We start from the raw sequence: 20,037 nt of genomic DNA, 5'->3' as shown, positions 1-20,037 counted from the left end.
TTAAAGATATATTTTTATGTCTTTTATGGATAGATTCTTATCTCTTAGGAAAGAGATGATTTAATATCAACAAAATAACAAAATATAAACCAAGAAATAAAGATTTAAAATAAACAATTATAAAAGAAAAGTGATTACAAGGACGTGTGAATCATGAGGGAATATTAATTATTTCATAACCTATATTAACAAATAGCAAGATAACAATCATAGACCAATCATTATCCCTAAAAGGTTAAGCTAAATGTCGCATATCGTTCATAAGGTAGGACCTAAAGCATACATTAACTAAGTGATGTTCATAGCTAATGTCTTCATTCATAGCATTCAAATAATCACATGATAAATATTACCTAAACCTGATGTGGATCCAAGGCAACATTTAATTAGACTGACAAATTATATAAGCTAATAAACTTAATCAGATCAACTAAAGTTACTAGCTGAAAGTTAATCTTAATCAGGTTCTCATGCAATTGACAATTAAACACACATAAACAAAGGTTCTTCGATTAAGCCTAACAATAATGAATTCTATTATATAAGTGTGATTCAAGTTCAACTAGTTAAATAACTACCAATGATGTTTACCTAATTTGCATGCAATTTAAACACTATATTTGATGGACTAGATATAAACAAGTGATATGAATCGAATATAAGATCATAGAATCAATTACTAGTTAATCCTAGATTCATAATATTTAATCATTAAGCATGGCAAACAAGTTATTTAATCATGGCAGATATAAACAGCTTAAATAATCATCACAGAAACATGAACATACAGATCTGGAAAAGAACCAGAAACTGTACGTACCGAAGCACGAAGTCGGCGACTTCCTTCTCACCAAGCCGGGCGGCTTGGGAGGTGAGGCCGGCGGCTTCATCTGTTTCCCAGATGAAGTTCAGTTTTCGTCCAAGTAACCACCATGAACGTTTAGTTCATAGTTGAAGACGAACAGAAACGAATACAGTAAATAAAATAGGTAAAATAATAAAATAAGGATAGGATCATACCTTAAAAAGAAGGTAGATGTAAAATAACTTGAATTAAAAACTTGAATCTTGATTACAATGAATAAATCTAACCTAAGTGTTTAGAGAAAACCCTAAAAATGAACTAACCAGAATTATTGAATTCTGAAAACTAATACATACGAAAACTGAGACCAGAGGCCTGTAGTTATAACATTCTGGGACGGTGGCCAAGCCGGCGGCTTCAATGAGAAGCCGGCGGCTTGCCTTGAGTCGGTGACTCCTTTTGCAAGTTAAACTTAATCCTCAAGCACAACTCTTTAAACCGTCATCACTAAGCCGGCGGCTTCATGGAAGGCCGACGGCTACAAAGATCCGCCAAATCTTTCTGATTTTGTTTTCATTTTTGTTTGAACTTGGTCGATAAGTCGAGAAACCGTGTCTTTTAGGCCGGCGGCTTCAGGATGAAGCCGACGGCTTCATTTTCCCTTTGCTTGATCAACAAGTTCTTTCAATTTTACGAAGATTCTGGAACATTCTGACATATGTGACTCCAAGTCGGCGGCTTCATAGAACCCATGCTGGTGGCTTCATTAGCCTTTCTGCAATTTCCCGTGTTTTTTATCCTGTTTGATACATAACTTTGATAAAATCATTACAAATACTTTTTTCCCATTTTTACCCATTTTAGCATGTTTTGGGGTTAAAATGACTCTAAAATACTAAGATAACTCCTCAAAATATTACTAAAAAACTGTATAATTTAGGAGTTATCAGTTGCTTGCAAAATGATCAATATATGTTGTATGTGTTTCGTGATCAAGCAATTCTCCAGAAACATCACAAACAATGATTTTTGGGTTGAAACCCGTAATGGAAACTGCTGATGTTATTCTTCATTACTCGCACGAGTGAGGTGTCACTCGTACGAGTAAATTGGTCAACCATACGATAAACCGTACGGATAAGGTGGTGTTCAGCTATGGTTATGATTGAGCTAACTCGTACGGTTCATCCATGACTCGCACGACTCACTTATCACTCGCATGGTTAACCGTACGGATCATTTGATTCTGTATTGGATGTTGGATCAAGGATCAAATCTACGAGTGAGGTGTCAACCATACGGTTAAGGTTTCTCTAATGTGCGAGTGAATATCACTCGTGCGGTTGACAGGTCTGAAAGTTAGATTGTGTGGTTGATTCTAACTTGATGTTATTGTCTTGTTGATGGTACAATATCAAGACATGATTTTTGACTTTGATTATATCTATATCATGTGGAAAAGATAAAGAGAAGGCTCGAAAACTCCGAGAACCTTCTGTTGCTGGTAATCTGTGAGTGAGATTGTCTTCGGGTGTAGTTTATATTAGAAAGTTGTGCTACTAGGATTTACCATTGTTTAGTTGTCTTGTATAGTATTTGTATTGCTGTTCTATTACTATTGATCGTATAGTTGTAGGGTTGTCATTCTTTTAGTAGTATTATTGGTATTGTTGTGTTGCTTGCTTTCTGATAGTGCACTAGCTGTTTAGATCCTTGACTTGTTAGGTTCCGCTTAATAGGTGAACCTTGAATTGTTAGGTTCAGCTCAAGGAGGTCAACCTTGCCTTGGTAGGTTGGGTCCTGTTGACTATTGTCTGTTAAGTATAGTTCGGAATGATGTATTCGTTGTGTGAGGATGGCTATACTAGAGATTCAGTAGTTAGGACTATCGTTAGACTCTGTCCTGATCAGCTAATGGTCGAAGGCCCGTACAAGCTGTCGATCCTCTTATTGGAGCATCGTTGTTGTTGTTCCCTGATGTATGCTGTTGCTAGTTGTCGTTGTTTGGTACAAGTTGGTAATGTATGTTAGACCTGTTAGGTAGTTCCATTCACTTAGCTTCATGCTAACCCCTCACCTCCTCCATTGCATGTTTTGGATCTTTTGCACGCTAGATAGAAGGGATGGAAGTTGTTGGAAATGTGTTTGATGAAGCCAACTCTGATGTCTAGTATTTTATAATTGTAATCGGATATTAACGTAACACCTGTTTTTTTAATAATAATGTAATTAAGAACGAATGTGTAAAATTATCTTTATATGAATGTAAGGGTACGTTTTTATATACATATATCTTCCGCTGTGATTTAAAAATAGTACGGTGTTACAGAGTGTGTCGTTACGAAGTAATAAGCACCACAATTGAGGTAAGGTGGAGTTTTCAACCCCGACAGATATATCCCAATGATTCGCATTTCACAATAGTATTTTAACGTATATGGGCTAAGGGCTTTGTAACCAATAACTCACGTATATAAAAGTTTAGGTACTCGTGTCTATATTGTAAAATAGTAAAAAGAGAATGCATTCTCACCTCAAAGTATAAAACATTTAAAAAGTGGGACTGTAAACCACCTTAAGTGCACATCATTAATCACGCAACAAATAGTGCAAACAAGTAGCTCGCAAACTCAACCTAAGAAAAGATAGTCGATTTAGGGTCCGATCAATATCAAGAAGTCAATGACATCACAATGTCACAATTACGTCCCTAAAGTGTTCATGTTTGACTCAAAACATGCAAAACAAAGTTTGACTCCTTAATTCAGCTTTTTTAGCAAAGACGACTTTAACCACGGTCAAGCAAATAGTCATATCTCACAAAATAAAAATCTAAAAATTCTATAAAACCCGGATCAGTATACGTCTTAATTAGATACTTAAAAAGTCCAACCACACTATCTAATTATTTTTACAGAAAGAGTTATAGTCGATTTACTCAGCAACAGTTTTAGCGAAATATTCATCACTAATTCATAAAACTTCACAAAGCTTTGATTCTAATTGAAGAATTTAGTAAATAAACTAATCTATCATCTGTAAAAAGATCAAAGAAATTGGTTTAGCCAATTAGTACAGTTTATTCCGACAAGTCTGACATTTCTCTTTGACACCAATTCAGAAACACGTTTTTGTAACGAGCATAACTTACTCTTAAAAATTCGTAACACGTTGAAACCAATGGAAAAATCTTTTCTTATATGTCCTTTATCGTTAGTAAAAGAGTTATAATTTAACACCGTAGCAATTTTTTAAATTCACAGATTTGGTGAGAAAAGGTCGGATGTTAACACCATATAACGTTTCAATTTTATTTTATTCATATCTTAAAAATCGTACGTCAGAAACTTAAGTGTGATACACGAAAAATTATCTACCCAACGAATAGAATCCAAATCTGAAATCTCCAGAAAAAAAATTTAGACCCTTATGGACTGATTACGAATTCAGGTTTTAAAGATCTTCCACAACGTTATTTAAAACAACATTTTTACACATAAAACATGCATACAATTAATCTATAAGTGATTTTGACTCATAATATTATTAAAAACCAGAATATTAAAATTTAAAGTTTGAATCTTTTCTTATTTTACTTAATTAGAACGCAAAAAGAATGAAAAACATGGTAGATTGGGTGCATGCTTTTAATCTCTAACACATATCGATCACTAAATTGTTGTAAAGATCAAAACTTCATGTAGGTTTGATGGTGATGTTGATGGTGGTGGTCGGCCGAATATCAAAAGAGGGAGGGAGAGAGCTCAAAACTTGTGCAAAAGGAAATAAATTAGGTAGATTTGGAATTAACAATGTTTAAATACTTAGCAATATAATTTATTGGACTTGGGTTTTGGGGCCATAAGGCCGATGGGATTTCATATGGGAGAAGGGAATGCCAAACTATTTTATTTTTACTCAAAGGCACCAACTTTTGTGGTCTAATTCCTAATCTTAACGTTTAACCGCTAACCTAAATTTAAATATACTTTTAACACGTACGCGTTAACACATATTATATTAAGTATATATAATTATAATTAATAACACTAATTATTATTTACGAATGTCAAAAAATTAATCAAATAACACGTTGGCATTTAAATCTAAGTAATGAATAACTATGATAGTTAAATATTTTAACGAAAAATGTAACGAAAATGTGGGTTGTTACAAAAAGCTGAATTAATTATGAGTAGAGCGAAGATGAGATGGTTGATGAAAGTGGAAGACAGTAGTTTAGAGTACTAATCTGTAAGATTGAAGGTTGATTGATTAAATAGTAGTTAATGGAAAAACAATCAATTGTTACAAAAGAAATAAAATATTTAATTAAGATTTTTATTTAATTTTATAACCTTTTTAGATGCTTTATTTAAAGAACTGAAAAAATATAAACATAATGATAATTTTCAGAAGAATGATCAAAAATTCTAAAACTAAAATTATATTAAATTATGAAAAATTGAGTGTTCAAAAACTGTCAAACCGCAATAACCAACTGAACCGTATTGAGTTAATTGATTCAGTCTAGTTACGTATATTGTTATCTACTACTACGTATTTAAGAAAAAGCTATTAGTTGTATATTATAATTATACATTATGTATTGTTTAAGAAAAAGTTATTAGTTATATGTATATATGTATATATATATATATATATATATATATATATATATATATATATATATATATATATATATATATATATATAAGGGCAGGATCAATGGGGAAGTAACCAATCGGGGGGAAGCGGGGGGAAGCAAAATTTTTTTTTCGTTTTTTTGAATTTTTTTTTCCGGCATCAAGATCACACGAAAATATGAACATTTAGAAGAGACACTTCGTGATGAATGTTATTATTTAGGCGGGAAAACGATCGACAAAAATACCATTCAAGATAATATTGTTCGTGAAGAATATGAACGTTTTTTTTCATGTTTTGTGAAGTAAAATTTAGCCCGATTTAGAGTTTAGGGTTTAGGGTTTAGGGTTTAGGGTTTGGTGTTTTGGGTTTTTTCATAAACCCAAAACACCAAACCCTAAACCCTAAACCCTAAACTCTAAACCGTTCGTGTTAAAAACTCAATCTAAACCCTAAATCTAAACCCTAAACCCTAAATTTCTAAACCCTAATATCTAAACCCTATAAACCCTAATATCTAAACCCCAATAGCTAAAACCTCAAAATACTCTCGAAAAACACGATAATTGTTATATATTACTTCTTCGAGCGTTTTCCCGCCAAAATAAAAATATTTATCACAAAGTGTCTCTACTAAATGTTCATATTTTAATCTCATCTATAATGTTCGTGAACAAAATTTTTTCAAAAAATGGAAGAAAAAAAAGTTTTTGCTTCCCCCCGCTTCCTCCCGAATAGTTACTTCCCTCTTGATCCTACCAATATATATATATATATATATATATATATATATATATATATATATATATATATATATATATATATATATATATATATATATATATATATATATATATATATATATATATGGAGAGCATGCCAACGATGCTTTTCAAAGCAAATCCAAAAGTGATCCCCGAAACATGCGGATGGCTACCCTCTAATAACGCTCTCAACGATGAACCGTTATACTGTATTATTCAACAAGACATATCACATATGTATCAAATTTTACTTCCAAGACTTGATAGTTAAATTGTCAACCCGCCAGTCATCAGTTTGACCAACTGGGAAAATATAAAGAAAATTAGAAGACGAACAGATTTTTTTATCCATTTATTCATTCATTTTTAATAATTATCTAAAAATGGTTTTATATTTATTACTCCGTATTCAGTTCACCTATACATACTCACCCTGTTTCTGTATCTACATAAAATCTAGGGCTCTTTTCAAATCATGCGCAAGGTACTCCCAAATCAGGTAAAAATTGAAAAATCTAGCAACGATTTTAGGCGTGAAAACCATAGGGCTTTTTAATTGCGTAATTCATATAACTCAATCTCACATTTTCGTACCTCAATTTCTATTTCCCCCCTTTTATTGAACCCTAAAATTGACAAAATCAATCGTTGAAGAAATCGATAATGAAGCGAGAACTAGCGTTCGCATTGGAAGCTAGATCGGAGTTTTCATGCTTCGTCGGCCGTACTCGATCTTCAAAAGGTTCTCCGGATCAAGTTACTGATACTAAACGGAGGATTACACGATCGGCTGCTAATAGTTCTGTGAAATTGAGTGATAAAGTTAGTGTGAATCGACGGAATAAAAGGATTAAAACTGAGATTCCGGATTTTGATTCTGTTAGTGTGGAGAAATCGGCGGTGGAGAAAGTAGTCAACGCCGGAGATGAAGCGGCGGTGGATGTTGTTATTGTCGGAGAAGAATCGGTGGCGGCGGAAGTAGGTAATGATGGAGAGGAGTCTACGGTGGCGAAAGTGGCCAATGCCGGAGTAGGATCGGTGGTGGAGGAAGTAGTCAACGCCGACGATGAAGCGGCGGTGGATGTTTTTATTACCGGAGAATAGATGGGTTATATATGTGTATGTATAATTTTTGCACTCACTAAGCTTTGCTTACCCTCTTGTTGTTTACCTTTTTATAGGCTCCGGCGTGGACAAGGGTAAGGGCGTTCGTTTTGATTAGAGATTCCGCTTTGTTTGATAGGGGACGCTTTTGATGTGATTGCTTTTGAAGTTTGACCGAGATTTGGGTAGTTTAATCCCCAAACACCATGCTCATAGTGTCGTTTGGAATTTAAACTAATGTGGTTAAAACTCATGTTTTGTATGAACTTATTTTATTATTGAATCGTGTGAGTTTTTCATATTATAACTTGTTGTGAAAAGCGTTTCGCCTAAATATGTCGGGAAGTGGGAGATCTTTATTTGAAAATTGACCAAATCGGACAGAAGCTGAATTGGCTTGTGCGCGCCGCGCACTGTTCAGTATAAAAAAAAAATTATTTCGCGTGTTCGATTGTGTAATGGGTTGGTTTATTACACTAGTTGTCGTTGTTTGGTACAAGTTGGTAATGTATGCTAGACCCGTTAGGTAGTTCCATTCACTTAGCTTCATGCTAACCCCTCACCTCCTCCATTGCAGGTTTTGGATCTTTTGCATGCTAGATAGAAGGAAGGGAAGTTGTTGGAAATGTGTTTGATGAAGCCAACTCTGATGTCTAGTATTTTATAATTGTAATCGGATATTAACGTAACACCTGTTGTTTTAATAATAATGTAACTAAGAACTAATGTGTAAAATTATCTTTATATGAATGTAAGGGTACGTTTTTATATACATATATCTTCCGATGTGATTTAAAAATAGTACGGTGTTACAGAGTGTGTCGTTACAAAGTAATAAGCACCACAATTGAGGTAAGGTGGAGTTTTCAACCCCGATAGATATATCCCAATGATTCGCATTTCACAATAGTATTTTAACGTATATGGGCTAAGGGCTTTGTAACCAATAACTCACGTATATAAAAGTTTAGGTACTCGTGTCTATATTGTAAAGTAGTAAAAAGAGAATGCATTCTCAGCTCAAAGTATAAAACATTTAAAAAGTGGGACTGTAAACCACCTTAAGTGCACATCATTAATCAAGCAACAAATAGTGCAAACAAGTAGCTCGCAAACTCAACCTAAGAAAAGATAGTCGATGTAGGGTCCGATCAATATCAAGAAGTCAATGACATCACAATGTCACAATCACGTCCCTAAAGTGTTCATGTTTGACTCAAAACATGCAAACCAAAGTTTGACTCCTTAATTCAGCTTTTTTAGCAAAGACGACTTTAACCACGGTCAAGCAAATAGTCATATCTCACAAAATAAAAATCTAAAAATTCTATAAAACCCCGGATCAGTATACGTCTTAATTAGATACTTAAAAAGTTCAACCACACTATCTAATTATTTTTACAGAAAGAGTTATAGTCGATTTACTCAGCAACAGTTTTAGCGAAATATTCATCACTAATTCATAAAACTTCACAAAGCTTTGATTCTAATTGAAGAATTTAGTAAATAAACTAATCTATCATCTGTAAAAAGATCAAAGAAATTGGTTTAGCCAGTTAGTACAGTTTATTCCGACAAGTCTGACATTCCTCTTTGACACCAATTCAGAAACACGTTTTTGTAACGAGCATAACTTACTCATAAAAATTCGTAACACGTTGAAACCAATGGGAAAATCTTTTCTTATATGTCCTTTATCGTTAGTAAAAGAGTTATAATTTAACACCGTAGCGATTTTTTAAATTCACAGATTTGGTGAGAAAAGGTCGGATGTTAACACCATATAACGTTTCAATTTTATTTTATTCATATCTTAAAAATCGTATGTCAGAAACTTAAGTGTGATACACGAAAAATTATCTACCCAACGAATAGAATCCAAATCTTAAATCTCCAGAAAAAAATTTAGACCCTTATGGACTTATTACGAATTCAGGTTTTAAAGATCTTCCACAACGTTATTTAAAACAACATTTTTACACATAAAACATGCATACAATTAATCTATAAGTGATTGTGACTCATAATATTATTAAAAACCAGAATATTAAAATTTAAAGTTTGAATCTTTTCTTATTTTACTTAATTAGAACGCAAAAAGAATGAAAAACATGGTAGATTGGGTGCATGCTTTTAATCTCTAACACATATCGATCACTAAATTGTTGTAAAGATCAAAACTTCATGTAGGTTTGATGGTGATGTTGATGGTGGTGGTCGGCCGAATATCACAAAAGGGAGGGAGAGAGCTCAAAACTTGGGCAAAAAGAAATAAATTAGGTAGATTTAGAATTAACAAGGTTTAAATATTTAGCAATATAATTTATTGGACTTAGGTTTTGGGGCCATAAGGCCGATGGGATTTCATATGGGAGAAGGGGATGGCAAACTATTTTATTTTTACTCAAAGGCACCAACTTTTGTGGTCTAATTCTTAATCTTAACGTTTAACCGCTAACCTAAATTTAAATATACTCTTAACACGTACGCAAACTAACACATATTATATTAAGTATATATAATTATAAGTAATAACACTAATTATTATTTACGAATGCCAAAAAATTAATCAAATAACACGTTGGCATTTAAATCTTAGTAATGAATAGTTATGATCGTTAAATATTTTAACGAAAAATGTAACGAAAATGTGGGTTGTTACAAAAAGCTGAATTAATTATGAGTAGAGCGAAGATGAGATGGTTGGTGAAGGTGGAAGACAGTGGTTTAGGGTACTAATCTGTAAGATTGAAGGTTGATTGATTAAATAGTAGTTAATGGAAAAACAATCAATTGTTACAAAAGAAATAAAATATTTAATTAAGATTTTTATTTAATTTTATAACCTTTTTTAGATGCTTTACTTAAAGAACTGAAAAAATATAAACATAATGATAATTTTTAGAAGAATGATCATAAATTCTAAAACTAAAATTATATTAAAATACGAAAAATTGAGTGTTTAAAAACTGTCAAACCGCAATAACCAACTGAACCGTATCGAGTTAGTTGATTCGGTCTAGTTACGTATATTGTTATCTACTATTTAAGAAAAAGTTATTAGTTGTATATTATAACTATACATTATGTATTATTTAAGAAAAAGTTATTAGTTGTATATATATATTAGAAAAGAGCGAGGAGAGAAGAACAAAATTTAGATGGAGAGCATGCCAACGATGCCTTTCAAAGCAAAGCCAAGAGTGATCCCCGAAACATGCGGATGGCTACCCTCTAAGGTCACTCCCTATTGTAACTAAACTATTCATCCTCTTAACCTTCCACATCAGCGCCACATCAACACCAATATCCTATAACTAACTATAACTAAACACTCCCTATCATGGCTAAAACAATACTCCTCTTAATATACAACGCACAAGCAATAAAGCATCAAGTCCAACAATAAAAAATCACTGGGACCCACAATTCCTATAACTAACTAAACACATCCGTTAAATCCATGGTGAGTGCGGGTAACTAAGCCGTGCCTATGGTTCATTACGGGTAACTACGGGTAATGAGCGGGTAATGACGAATAACTAACCCATAGGGAGTGGTCTAATAACGCTCTCAACGATGTATCAAATTTTACTTCGACAAGACATGTCACATATGTATCAAATTTTACTTCCAAGACTTGATAGTTAAATTGTCAACCCGCCAGTCATCAGTTTGACCAACTGGGAAAATATAAAGAAAATTAGCAGACGAACAGATTTTTTTATCCATTTATTCATTCATTTTGAATAATTATCTAAAAATGGTTTTATATTTATTACTCCGTATTCAGTTCACCTATACATACTCACCCTGTTTCTGTATCTACATAAAATCTAGGGCTCTTTTCAAATCATGCGCAAGGTACTCCCAAATCAGGTAAAAATTGAAAAATCTAGCAACGATTTTAGGCGTGAAAACCATAGGGCTTTTTAATTGCGTAATTCATATAACTCAATCTCACATTTTCGTACCTCAATTTCTATTTCCCCCCTTTTATTGAACCCTAAAATTGACAAAATCAATCGTTGAAGAAATCGATAATGAAGCGAGAACTAGCGTTCGCATTGGAAGCTAGATCGGAGTTTTCATGCTTCGTCGGCCGTACTCGATCTTCAAAAGGTTCTCCGGATCAAGTTACTGATACTAAACGGAGGATTACGCGATCGGCTGCTAATAGTCCTGTGAAATTGAGTGATAAAGTTAGTGTAAATCGACGGAATAAAAGGATTAAAACTGAGATTCCGGATGTACATTCTGTTAGTGTGGAGAAATCGGCGGTGGAGAAAGCAGTCAACGCCGGAGATGAAGCGGCGGTGGATGTTGTTATTGCCGGAGAAGAATCGGCGGCGGCGGAAGTAGGTAATGATGGAGAGGAGTCTACGGTGGCGAAAGTGGCCAATGCCGGAGTAGGATCGGTGGTGGAGGAAGTAGTCAACGCCGACGATGAAGCGGCGGTGGATGTTGTTATTGCCGGAGAAGAATCGGTGGCGGCGGAAGTAGGTAATGATGGAGAGGAGTCTACGGTGGCGAAAGTGGCCAATGCCGGAGTAGGATCGGTGGTGGAGGAAGTAGTCAACGCCGGAGATGAAGCGGCGGTGGATGTTGTTATTGCCGGAGAAGAATCGGCGGCGGTGGAAAGAGTTAATGATGGTGAGGAGTCTACGGTGGCGGAAGTGGCCAATGCCGGAGTTGGATCGGTGGTGGCGGAAGAGAATAATGTTACAAAAGGATCAATGGCGGCGGAAGTGTTGGAAATAGTCAATGGCGGAGAAGGATTAGTGGTGGAGAAGGAGAAGGAGAAGGAGAAGGAGAAGAATGTGAAGCGAAAAAAGAGAAAAAATCAAGTGAATGGTGATACACCGAAGAGGTTTACGCGATCTTCAATGAAGGAGAAGGAGGATAATGTGGAAGAATTGGAGACTCCAACAATGAAGAAGTTGGAGCTGAAAATGTCTAAGAAGATTGGGTTGGAAAGAATGCCTATTAATTCGAGGGAGCTTCTTGATACCGGTTTGCTCGAGGGGTTTCGTGTTTACTACAAATTGGATAATGAGGTACATTGGTACTTACTGATCACAGTTAGTTTTTCATATATTGTTGCTTACTGTAGTTTGTTTGGAATTTGGATATTTTGCATGGTAGTTGGAACAAAATTTTGTGCTTTTGATCCTTTTTATTGAGTGGAATAATATTCAAGGAAAAATGTTATTTGAGATTCGATGATTTGTTGTTTAGGAAAAGGTTTTGTGTTAGATAGGATTTAGTGTGTTGTGTATGAATGGTATTAGGGCTTATTTTGGTTAATGTTAGAGTATCCCGTCTGAGTTATTATGGTGGAATGTAATTGTATATATAGGCAATTCATAAACTTAGATTAATGAAAGAAAAGATGAACATGTTAAGACATGATTTTGTAGGTTTGAATGTTGGCGCTCAATTGTGCGTATTTTGTTTTCGGCATCCTCGCTAGTCTATATGGAAATCGATTTATACATATGCACTATGTTAGCGTTGTCACTCTTTTATAGTTTAGTTCTTATATAGTGCAAGTAAATGAATTCTATAGATTGTACTCATGTCATAAATGCCCTAAATCAAGATCTATGTGTGGTTGTTATCGTTTTTATATAGATATAGATATAGATTATTTTCATGTAAACTTCTTTTTTTGGTGTATGTGTGTGTTCTGCTTATCCATGTGATTAATGTGGTTCTTATATTGATCATGCATGACATCATTACAGGGAGGCAGCAATCTACAAGGACTAATCAAAGGTGCTGGCATATTGTGTTCTTGCAATCTTTGTAATGGCATCAAAGTAAGTAATGTTACTCTTAAAATGAAAAACTGTAGTTAACACACATTTTCTATATAACATGACCTTTATATACTTGTCTAATGGCAGGTTATTCCAATTTCTCAGTTTGAGTTGCATGCAAGAAAATCATATCGACATGCAATAAAGTTTATCTATCTTGAAAATGGAAAAAGCCTTCTTGAGTTGATTGCATTATGTAAAGCAGGGGAGTTGGAAAGATTAGAAGTAGCTCTTCAAACTGTAATTAGTTCATTGCCTGTGAAGGGACCTTTTTTGTGTACCAATTGCAACAGTGAGAAATGCTCTAGATGAGACAACTTGTTATACTGTTTTTTGCTTTTAGAGTTTCTTACTGGAGTTTTTATTGATTTTCAGGCTCAATTGAACCATCAACTGAAAATTTGTTAATTTGTGAATCTTGCTTGGATAAAAAACAAGTGCAAGCTGAACTAACGGCTACAACTCATGAAGAAGATAGGTGCGTATTGCTGTATATGATAAAGATATATATATATAGTGAAGGGATCAAGAGACAACTAAGGGTGCGAGAGAACCCATAGAACCCACAGATTGAGCTCAATCTGCACATAGATTGAGCTCAATCTGCACACAGATTGGCTCAATATGCACACAGATTGGCTCAATATGCACACAGATTGAGTCAATATGCACACATGCACACAGATTGAGCTCAATCTGCACCACAAAATGAGTTTAGCCTGTGAATTCTCTCCTACCCTTGGTTTAGTTCATTTTTTAGTCGTCCGCTCGCTACATACTAAACTAAGCTATATAATTTGGTAATTTCTTTAATGTTTGCGTTTCGCTTGCACTCCCAATATCGCATGCTCTTTATGTATACCATTTTATTTTATTTATACTTACAATATATTGCTTATGTTGTCAATCTTTACTCACATACTCAATTGAAATCACGTATGTCTGTAGAAGAAATTTTAATTGGCTATCTTATAATCTTATTCTTTATCACCCGATTTAGGATTTCCATTATCAATGTATTTGGACACGTGTAAAAAAGATTACTTGCATGTTAGCTTTAAATGAAATTTTTTGTCTAATTTGTTTATATCTAGGATATCAAGTCCGGTTTCAGAGGCCTTCACAAGTAACACCTTATCAATTTCCTCAGTTAAAAAGAAAAAGAAGCGACGAGGGAGACCAAGAAAGTTAGTATCTATTTTGGCTAACTACTATTTTGTTTTATTTTAAATATTTGAAGACAACATATAATCATACCTATTTCAGTATATCCTTGTATTATTTGATCTAGGATTTTTGTTTATAAATCAATATTAATTTTTTTTTTTTTTGCTTTAAATGAGTATTTTTAGGATTTCAACTCCGGTTACAGATGCCGTCACAAGTAATGCTTTTTCACTTTTGCCATGTAAAAAGAGTGGAAAAGGGAGAAAAAGGAAGTTAGTATCTATAACTACTTTCTAATTTAATACTGTATTCATTTAACTTATACCTATCTTGATTTTTTTTCTTACGTCACGTTTCTTTTTTACTTTACAATCTATTGCTAGTCCATTTCATAACGGATTTGATACGTGACTTTCAGGTCATCAAACACAGTTGCGACATCATCCAAAGGTTCAATGAAGGATGAATTGTCACCACTTAAGTCAAAATCGAAGATCGTGAAAAGGTTGGTGTGCGTTCTTGGGTTGTTTTGTTACTGTAAATTCTATAATAATAATTGTTAAGGGTGGATGCATAATGATCATCAAGCTTGTTTTTTTTTTTTTTTAATGTTTTTTAAAGAAATACTAATTTAATATTGGTGGTCGCAGATCATCAAGATCTACTGATAATGCTACTACACGTACCTCCTCACAGAAGAAGAGTGGAAAAAAGCCAACAATAAAGTTAGTTTCTTTTTGTATTAAAATGCTTTTTTTCATTATAAAAGATCTTTGTTAAATAAAGTGTTTATGTTCTTTCGCCCAAAAAAAAGGAGTATAAGTTTTTGTGGGTCGTTATTTGATGTTGATTCCAGGAATCTGCAACTGCATTCGGCGGTTTTTGAGGAAGGAGGTTTACCCGATGGGACTGAACTGACTTATGTTAGTCATGGAGAGGTGAAGCGTTTTATAATTTATCCATTTTAATCTCCAGTTTTTATTATTATTATTATTATTATTATTATATTATTATTATTATTATTATTATTATTTTAAATATTAATATTATTTAATTATATTATATCAACAGAAACTACTGGAAGGTTACAAGAAGGGGCGTGGAATCTTTTGTTCTTGCTGCCAAACTGAAGTCAGCGCTTCATTGTTTGAAGCTCATGCTGGTTGGGCTTCTCGTAGAAAACCGTGAGTTGTCTCCATTTTAGTCGGTCAAAGTCAAAATTGGTCAACATTATAATATGATATAAACTAGAGTTTTAGAACAAATGAATGATTATACTAAATGTTTCTAGACAATTATGCTTATGGTTTCTGCTGTATTTACCATATTATTTTGAATTTACTATTTTTAAATGTATAAAAAGTCCAATCCGATTAAAATTTCTAATTACTCCCTTCAATGTCCCGAGCGGGTACTCCCCGAGTTGAGAATTTTTCAACCATGATCCATATACACATACATATGTTTGCCATTATTTAAATCTTCTTATATTATATTTTTGTGTGTATAATGTGTGTTCTTATTGCTATTTTATGCTGCTAAATAATGACAGCTATGAAAACATTTACATTTCAAACGGAGTGTCTCTTCACGAATATTCTGTCTCTTTAAAGATGAACGAAAACCGAAGATTATCTGTAAAATCAAATGATGATGCATGTAGAATTTGTTGGGATGGCGGGGAACTCATGCTATGTGATGGATGTCCGAGATCTTTCCATAAAGGTGACATTTTTTTAAATTTTAGGGTTTCTTTTTTCTTTTTTAATTTAGTGTTAAAAATATAGTTAGTAACCACCGAGGCATTGCCTTAGTGTTATAAGAGGGGGCAGCCTGTTTGTCCTAACGAGTAGGCGCAGGTTTGATTTTAAGGGCCGGGATCTAATTGGTACTGCCAGCAATTAGCTTCTCGGAGGGGGCTTTCCCAACCTTCAGCTGTACTGCCAGGGTTGTTGCGATTTGGGTTTCCTTCTAACGCGTGTGTAGGTGGCATATGATCGCGAAGGTTGTCAAGTCCCCTCTTGGTGATGCTGAATACTGCCATTTAAAAAAAAATATATAGTTAGTATATTAGTGGTTTGATATGATTTGTGTTGGTGCATGCAGAATGTGTTGATTTAGATAGCATACCGCATGGAAAATGGTATTGTAAATATTGTCAACAAGCAATGAAACTTGTGGCAGATAATGATAATGCTGTGGCAGCTGGAAGGGTTACTGGTATTGATCCTATTGAGCAGATTATGTCCCGTTGCATCCGTATTGTTAAAAACCCTGAAAACACTGAATTTGTTGCTTGCGTTTTATGCAGGTAATACTATTTCCCGTATATATTATGTTTATGATTATATTATATATTACGACTTGTGTTTCCCATTTCTGAAAATCTTTTTTTAATGTTTTACATGTGTCAATTTCAACATATATGCATGGGGATGAATATATTTGGGCTTTTTTATATCTCAAATATATCAAATCTATAAAATTTACCCTCCCCGTTTCTAATTTATTGTCCACTATTTGTTTTTGGATGTCTCGAATTAATTGTACACTTCCATAAATAAATTAAAAAAGTAATGAGGTAAAGTTCTTTTATGCCCTTTTAATTTATGCATATGTAAGACAAAAAAATAGGTAAGACAAAATGTACAATGTAATAATGATGTTTATTAAACTGTGTGTGTTTTGTTTGGGGCAACAAAATTGGGACGGAGGGAGTAGTAAATAGGGATTTAACTGAACGTGTTTAAATTTTTCCAAAGTATATGTCAAATACGTATAAAAATCCATCCATGATTCTAATCAAGTATTATTTCAAAAAGTAACTTTAGTTTTTTACTAATTATAATTGAAACATTTATGGTTGTTTTTTTTTTGACCCATTAACCAACCCATAAGCACTCAGTTTGTCATATCTATATCTATATATCTAAAATTATTGTTTTTTTTTTATTGTCAAATACAATCTTTCTGAGACTTTATTATATGCAGATGCCAAGATTTCAGTAAAAAGGTCTTCAATGATCGAACAGTTATTGTTTGTGATCAGTGTGAAAGGGAATATCACATCGGCTGTCTTAGAGACAATAATATGGCTGATATAAAGGTGCACATAATCACATATACCTTCTTATTGCATTTTCTTCTTTTTTTTTTCTTTAAATAAAATAAAATATAATTTTATTTAAATTATCTATAGGCATTGCCGAAAGGGAAGTGGTTCTGCTGCACAGATTGTGAGAGAATTTATTCAGATTTAGCAAACTTGTTAACTCAAGAACCTAAATTGCTACCTGATGATCTGTTAACCTCGTTAAGGGAAAAACAAAAAGATAACGGGGCGGATAACGTCGTTAATTCTGAAATGAGATTTGTGCTTCTCAGTGGCAAAAACGCTTCTCGCGATACCAGAAAGTTGCTGGCGCAGGCTGTAGATATTTTTCATGTGAGTACTATTTTAATTAGTGTTGTAGAACTCGGGATTACTCGGCGAGTACTCGGTCAAACTTAGTCAAACTCAGTCAAAATTTGGAATTATTAGGAAAATGGATCAAGATTTCGTCCAAAGCTCGAAATTACTTGACAAATCAGTCAAAATTGGTCAACACTCGGTCAAGCCTGGTCAACACCCGGTCAAATATGGTCAAAACTCGGTCAACATTTGGTCAACAATCGGTCAAACTTGGTCAAAACTCGGCCAAAGCTAGGGATTACTTGGAAAATTAGTCAAACTTGGTCAAACTCGGTCAAAAATGGGTCAACATTTGGTCAACAATCGGTCAAACTTGGTCAAAACTCGGGCAAAGTTGGGGATTACTTAGAAAATCAGTCAAAATTGGTCAAAATCGTTGGAAGTCAAACTTGGTCAACATGCGAGTGCTCACTAAGTGGCCGAGTACTCTATAAAAAGTCCGGACCGAGTACTCTCAAGTAGCGATTTTTGAAAACTTGATTTTATTTATAGGCTGGCACTTTGAACTTAACTGGTGATAATAATTTTTTTTTAATGCTACTAGGAATGTTTTGACCCGATCATTGATGCAACATCTGGACGCGATTTTATTCCTTCAATGGTGTACGGGTAAGCACAAATGGAATTATGGTTAATAGTTATTTCTGTTTTTGTTTTATATCGTTTAAAAATCTTATCCACTTAACAGAAGGAAAATTTGGAGTCAAGACTTTGCAGGGATGCTTTGTGCAATATTGACTATAGAGTAAGGACATGTTGTAATTTCACATTATTTTGGTCCCTGTTTAACGCCTCCTTGAATTAATAGGCAATTGTTATTCTGATTGTGCAGGTCAAATGTAGTATCGGTTGGGATGTTTCGCGTTTTTGGAGAGGATATAGCTGAACTTCCACTAGTTGCTACAAGTAAATGCAACCAGGGAAAGGTAAATATATTATTATATTAATTGTGTATTATTATTTAGTGTAAATGTTGGGGATTTTCATAAAAAAAATTTTATTTATTTTTTTGGGTTTATTTTGACCATTGGCAGGGATACTTTAATCTACTGTTCACTTGCATTGAGAATCTACTTACGTCTATGAAAGTAAAGAAGATTGTTCTTCCAGCTGCTGAAGAAGCTAAATCTATATGGACTAATAAGTTTGGTTTTGAAACGATAGCTCCACCAGAGGTAATTAAAACTCATTTATTAATAAATAAGTCAACTTCATTATATTTTATATTTATATTTTATTAAAACCCATTTATTAATAAACTTGTTTTGTTTGAATATCAGCTTGCTGAACTTAAGCAAACATGTTCGGGTATGATGACATTTAAAGGAACATTCATGCTACAAAAGGATATTCCTCAAGCTCAAAACGAAGTTACAAATGCAGGCGACGATATTATTAAAAACCCTTCTGTTGAATAGCGGCGCGATGAAAAGCCAATTTTATATGAAAAATTTTCTTTGATTGGAACAGCTTGTTAATGCAGACAAGGTGGTTACAGTTGGGTAGATCATACATATGTAGTCTTTTGATTTTTTTCTCTTTTAACATTATTGTGGATTTTTTATGGCAAGTAGTTTTAAATGGTAAATATATCTTCTTTTTTTTTTTTTTTTTTTTTTGTGATCAAGGTTTTTACAATTAGATTGTGTATTGGTGTAACTGGTTTGAAACAGAGTGATCTGAATGTTAGAAGATACAATTTTCATGAATTGATGGTGAAAGAAGTGCGATACATACCTAATTTTTTTTACCAAGTAAAAACTTAACATGTTATTATCATTGCGCACGTGTAACTAGTAGAAAAGTGGGATTATACTCTTGGTAATAGTGGTATGTCACATAAGTTTGTCATTTTATTTTATTTATCAGGTATATTTGAATTTAAATATAATTTTGTAGGTAGTTCATATCTTGTTTTGTATAAGATTTGGTTAAAAAGTCAACGAAAAGTGTTAAGAAATGTAAATCGACTAAAATAAAAGGGTTAAAGTTATAAATAGGTTATATACTTTTACTTTTTTTTACAATTTAGGCTATATAACTTAGAAAATGAAAATAACAGTGTATGCTATATACTTTTAAAAAGTGTTATGATCAGACAAAACATAGTAACCGGATAAAAAACTCAACGATGACGTGACATCTTTCTAAAGAATGACGTTGGTGATACATCGGAACAAATTATTCTTTTATAAACAAAACAGAAGAATATGACTTATTTGTAGCCATATAAAATGCAAAAAAATGTTAAACAAT

The 20,037-nt window shown here is 33.5% G+C and overlaps 1 protein-coding gene across 2 annotated transcripts; it reads left to right on the top strand.

The window, feature by feature from the left end:
• Window positions 1-11,148: 11,148 nt before the first annotated feature.
• Window positions 11,149-19,525, top strand: LOC139876349 (uncharacterized). 2 transcript variants are annotated; one of them, XM_071863658.1, is made up of 19 exons: window positions 11,149-12,377; window positions 13,068-13,142; window positions 13,230-13,434; window positions 13,518-13,620; window positions 14,237-14,329; window positions 14,495-14,581; window positions 14,728-14,814; window positions 14,960-15,034; window positions 15,166-15,247; window positions 15,381-15,493; window positions 15,862-16,034; window positions 16,416-16,620; window positions 17,301-17,415; window positions 17,509-17,754; window positions 18,326-18,390; window positions 18,470-18,526; window positions 18,614-18,707; window positions 18,816-18,956; window positions 19,062-19,525. In XM_071863658.1, the coding sequence occupies exons 1-19, from the start codon at window positions 11,364-11,366 to the stop codon at window positions 19,197-19,199; spliced, it is 3,168 nt and encodes a 1,055-aa protein (XP_071719759.1). In that variant the 5' UTR covers window positions 11,149-11,363; the 3' UTR covers window positions 19,200-19,525. The 2 variants fall into 2 exon arrangements, with proteins under 2 accessions (XP_071719759.1, XP_071719758.1); XM_071863657.1 differs by having other exon boundaries at window positions 14,486-14,581.
• The last annotated feature ends 512 nt before the right edge of the window (window positions 19,526-20,037 follow it).

The sequence above is a fragment of the Rutidosis leptorrhynchoides genome, chromosome 11 (assembly GCF_046630445.1).
Source record: "Rutidosis leptorrhynchoides isolate AG116_Rl617_1_P2 chromosome 11, CSIRO_AGI_Rlap_v1, whole genome shotgun sequence".
Taxonomy (NCBI): Eukaryota; Viridiplantae; Streptophyta; class Magnoliopsida; order Asterales; family Asteraceae; genus Rutidosis; species Rutidosis leptorrhynchoides.
The sequence above is the reverse complement of the archived record's forward strand: the minus strand, read 5'-3'. Positions and strand labels throughout refer to the sequence as shown.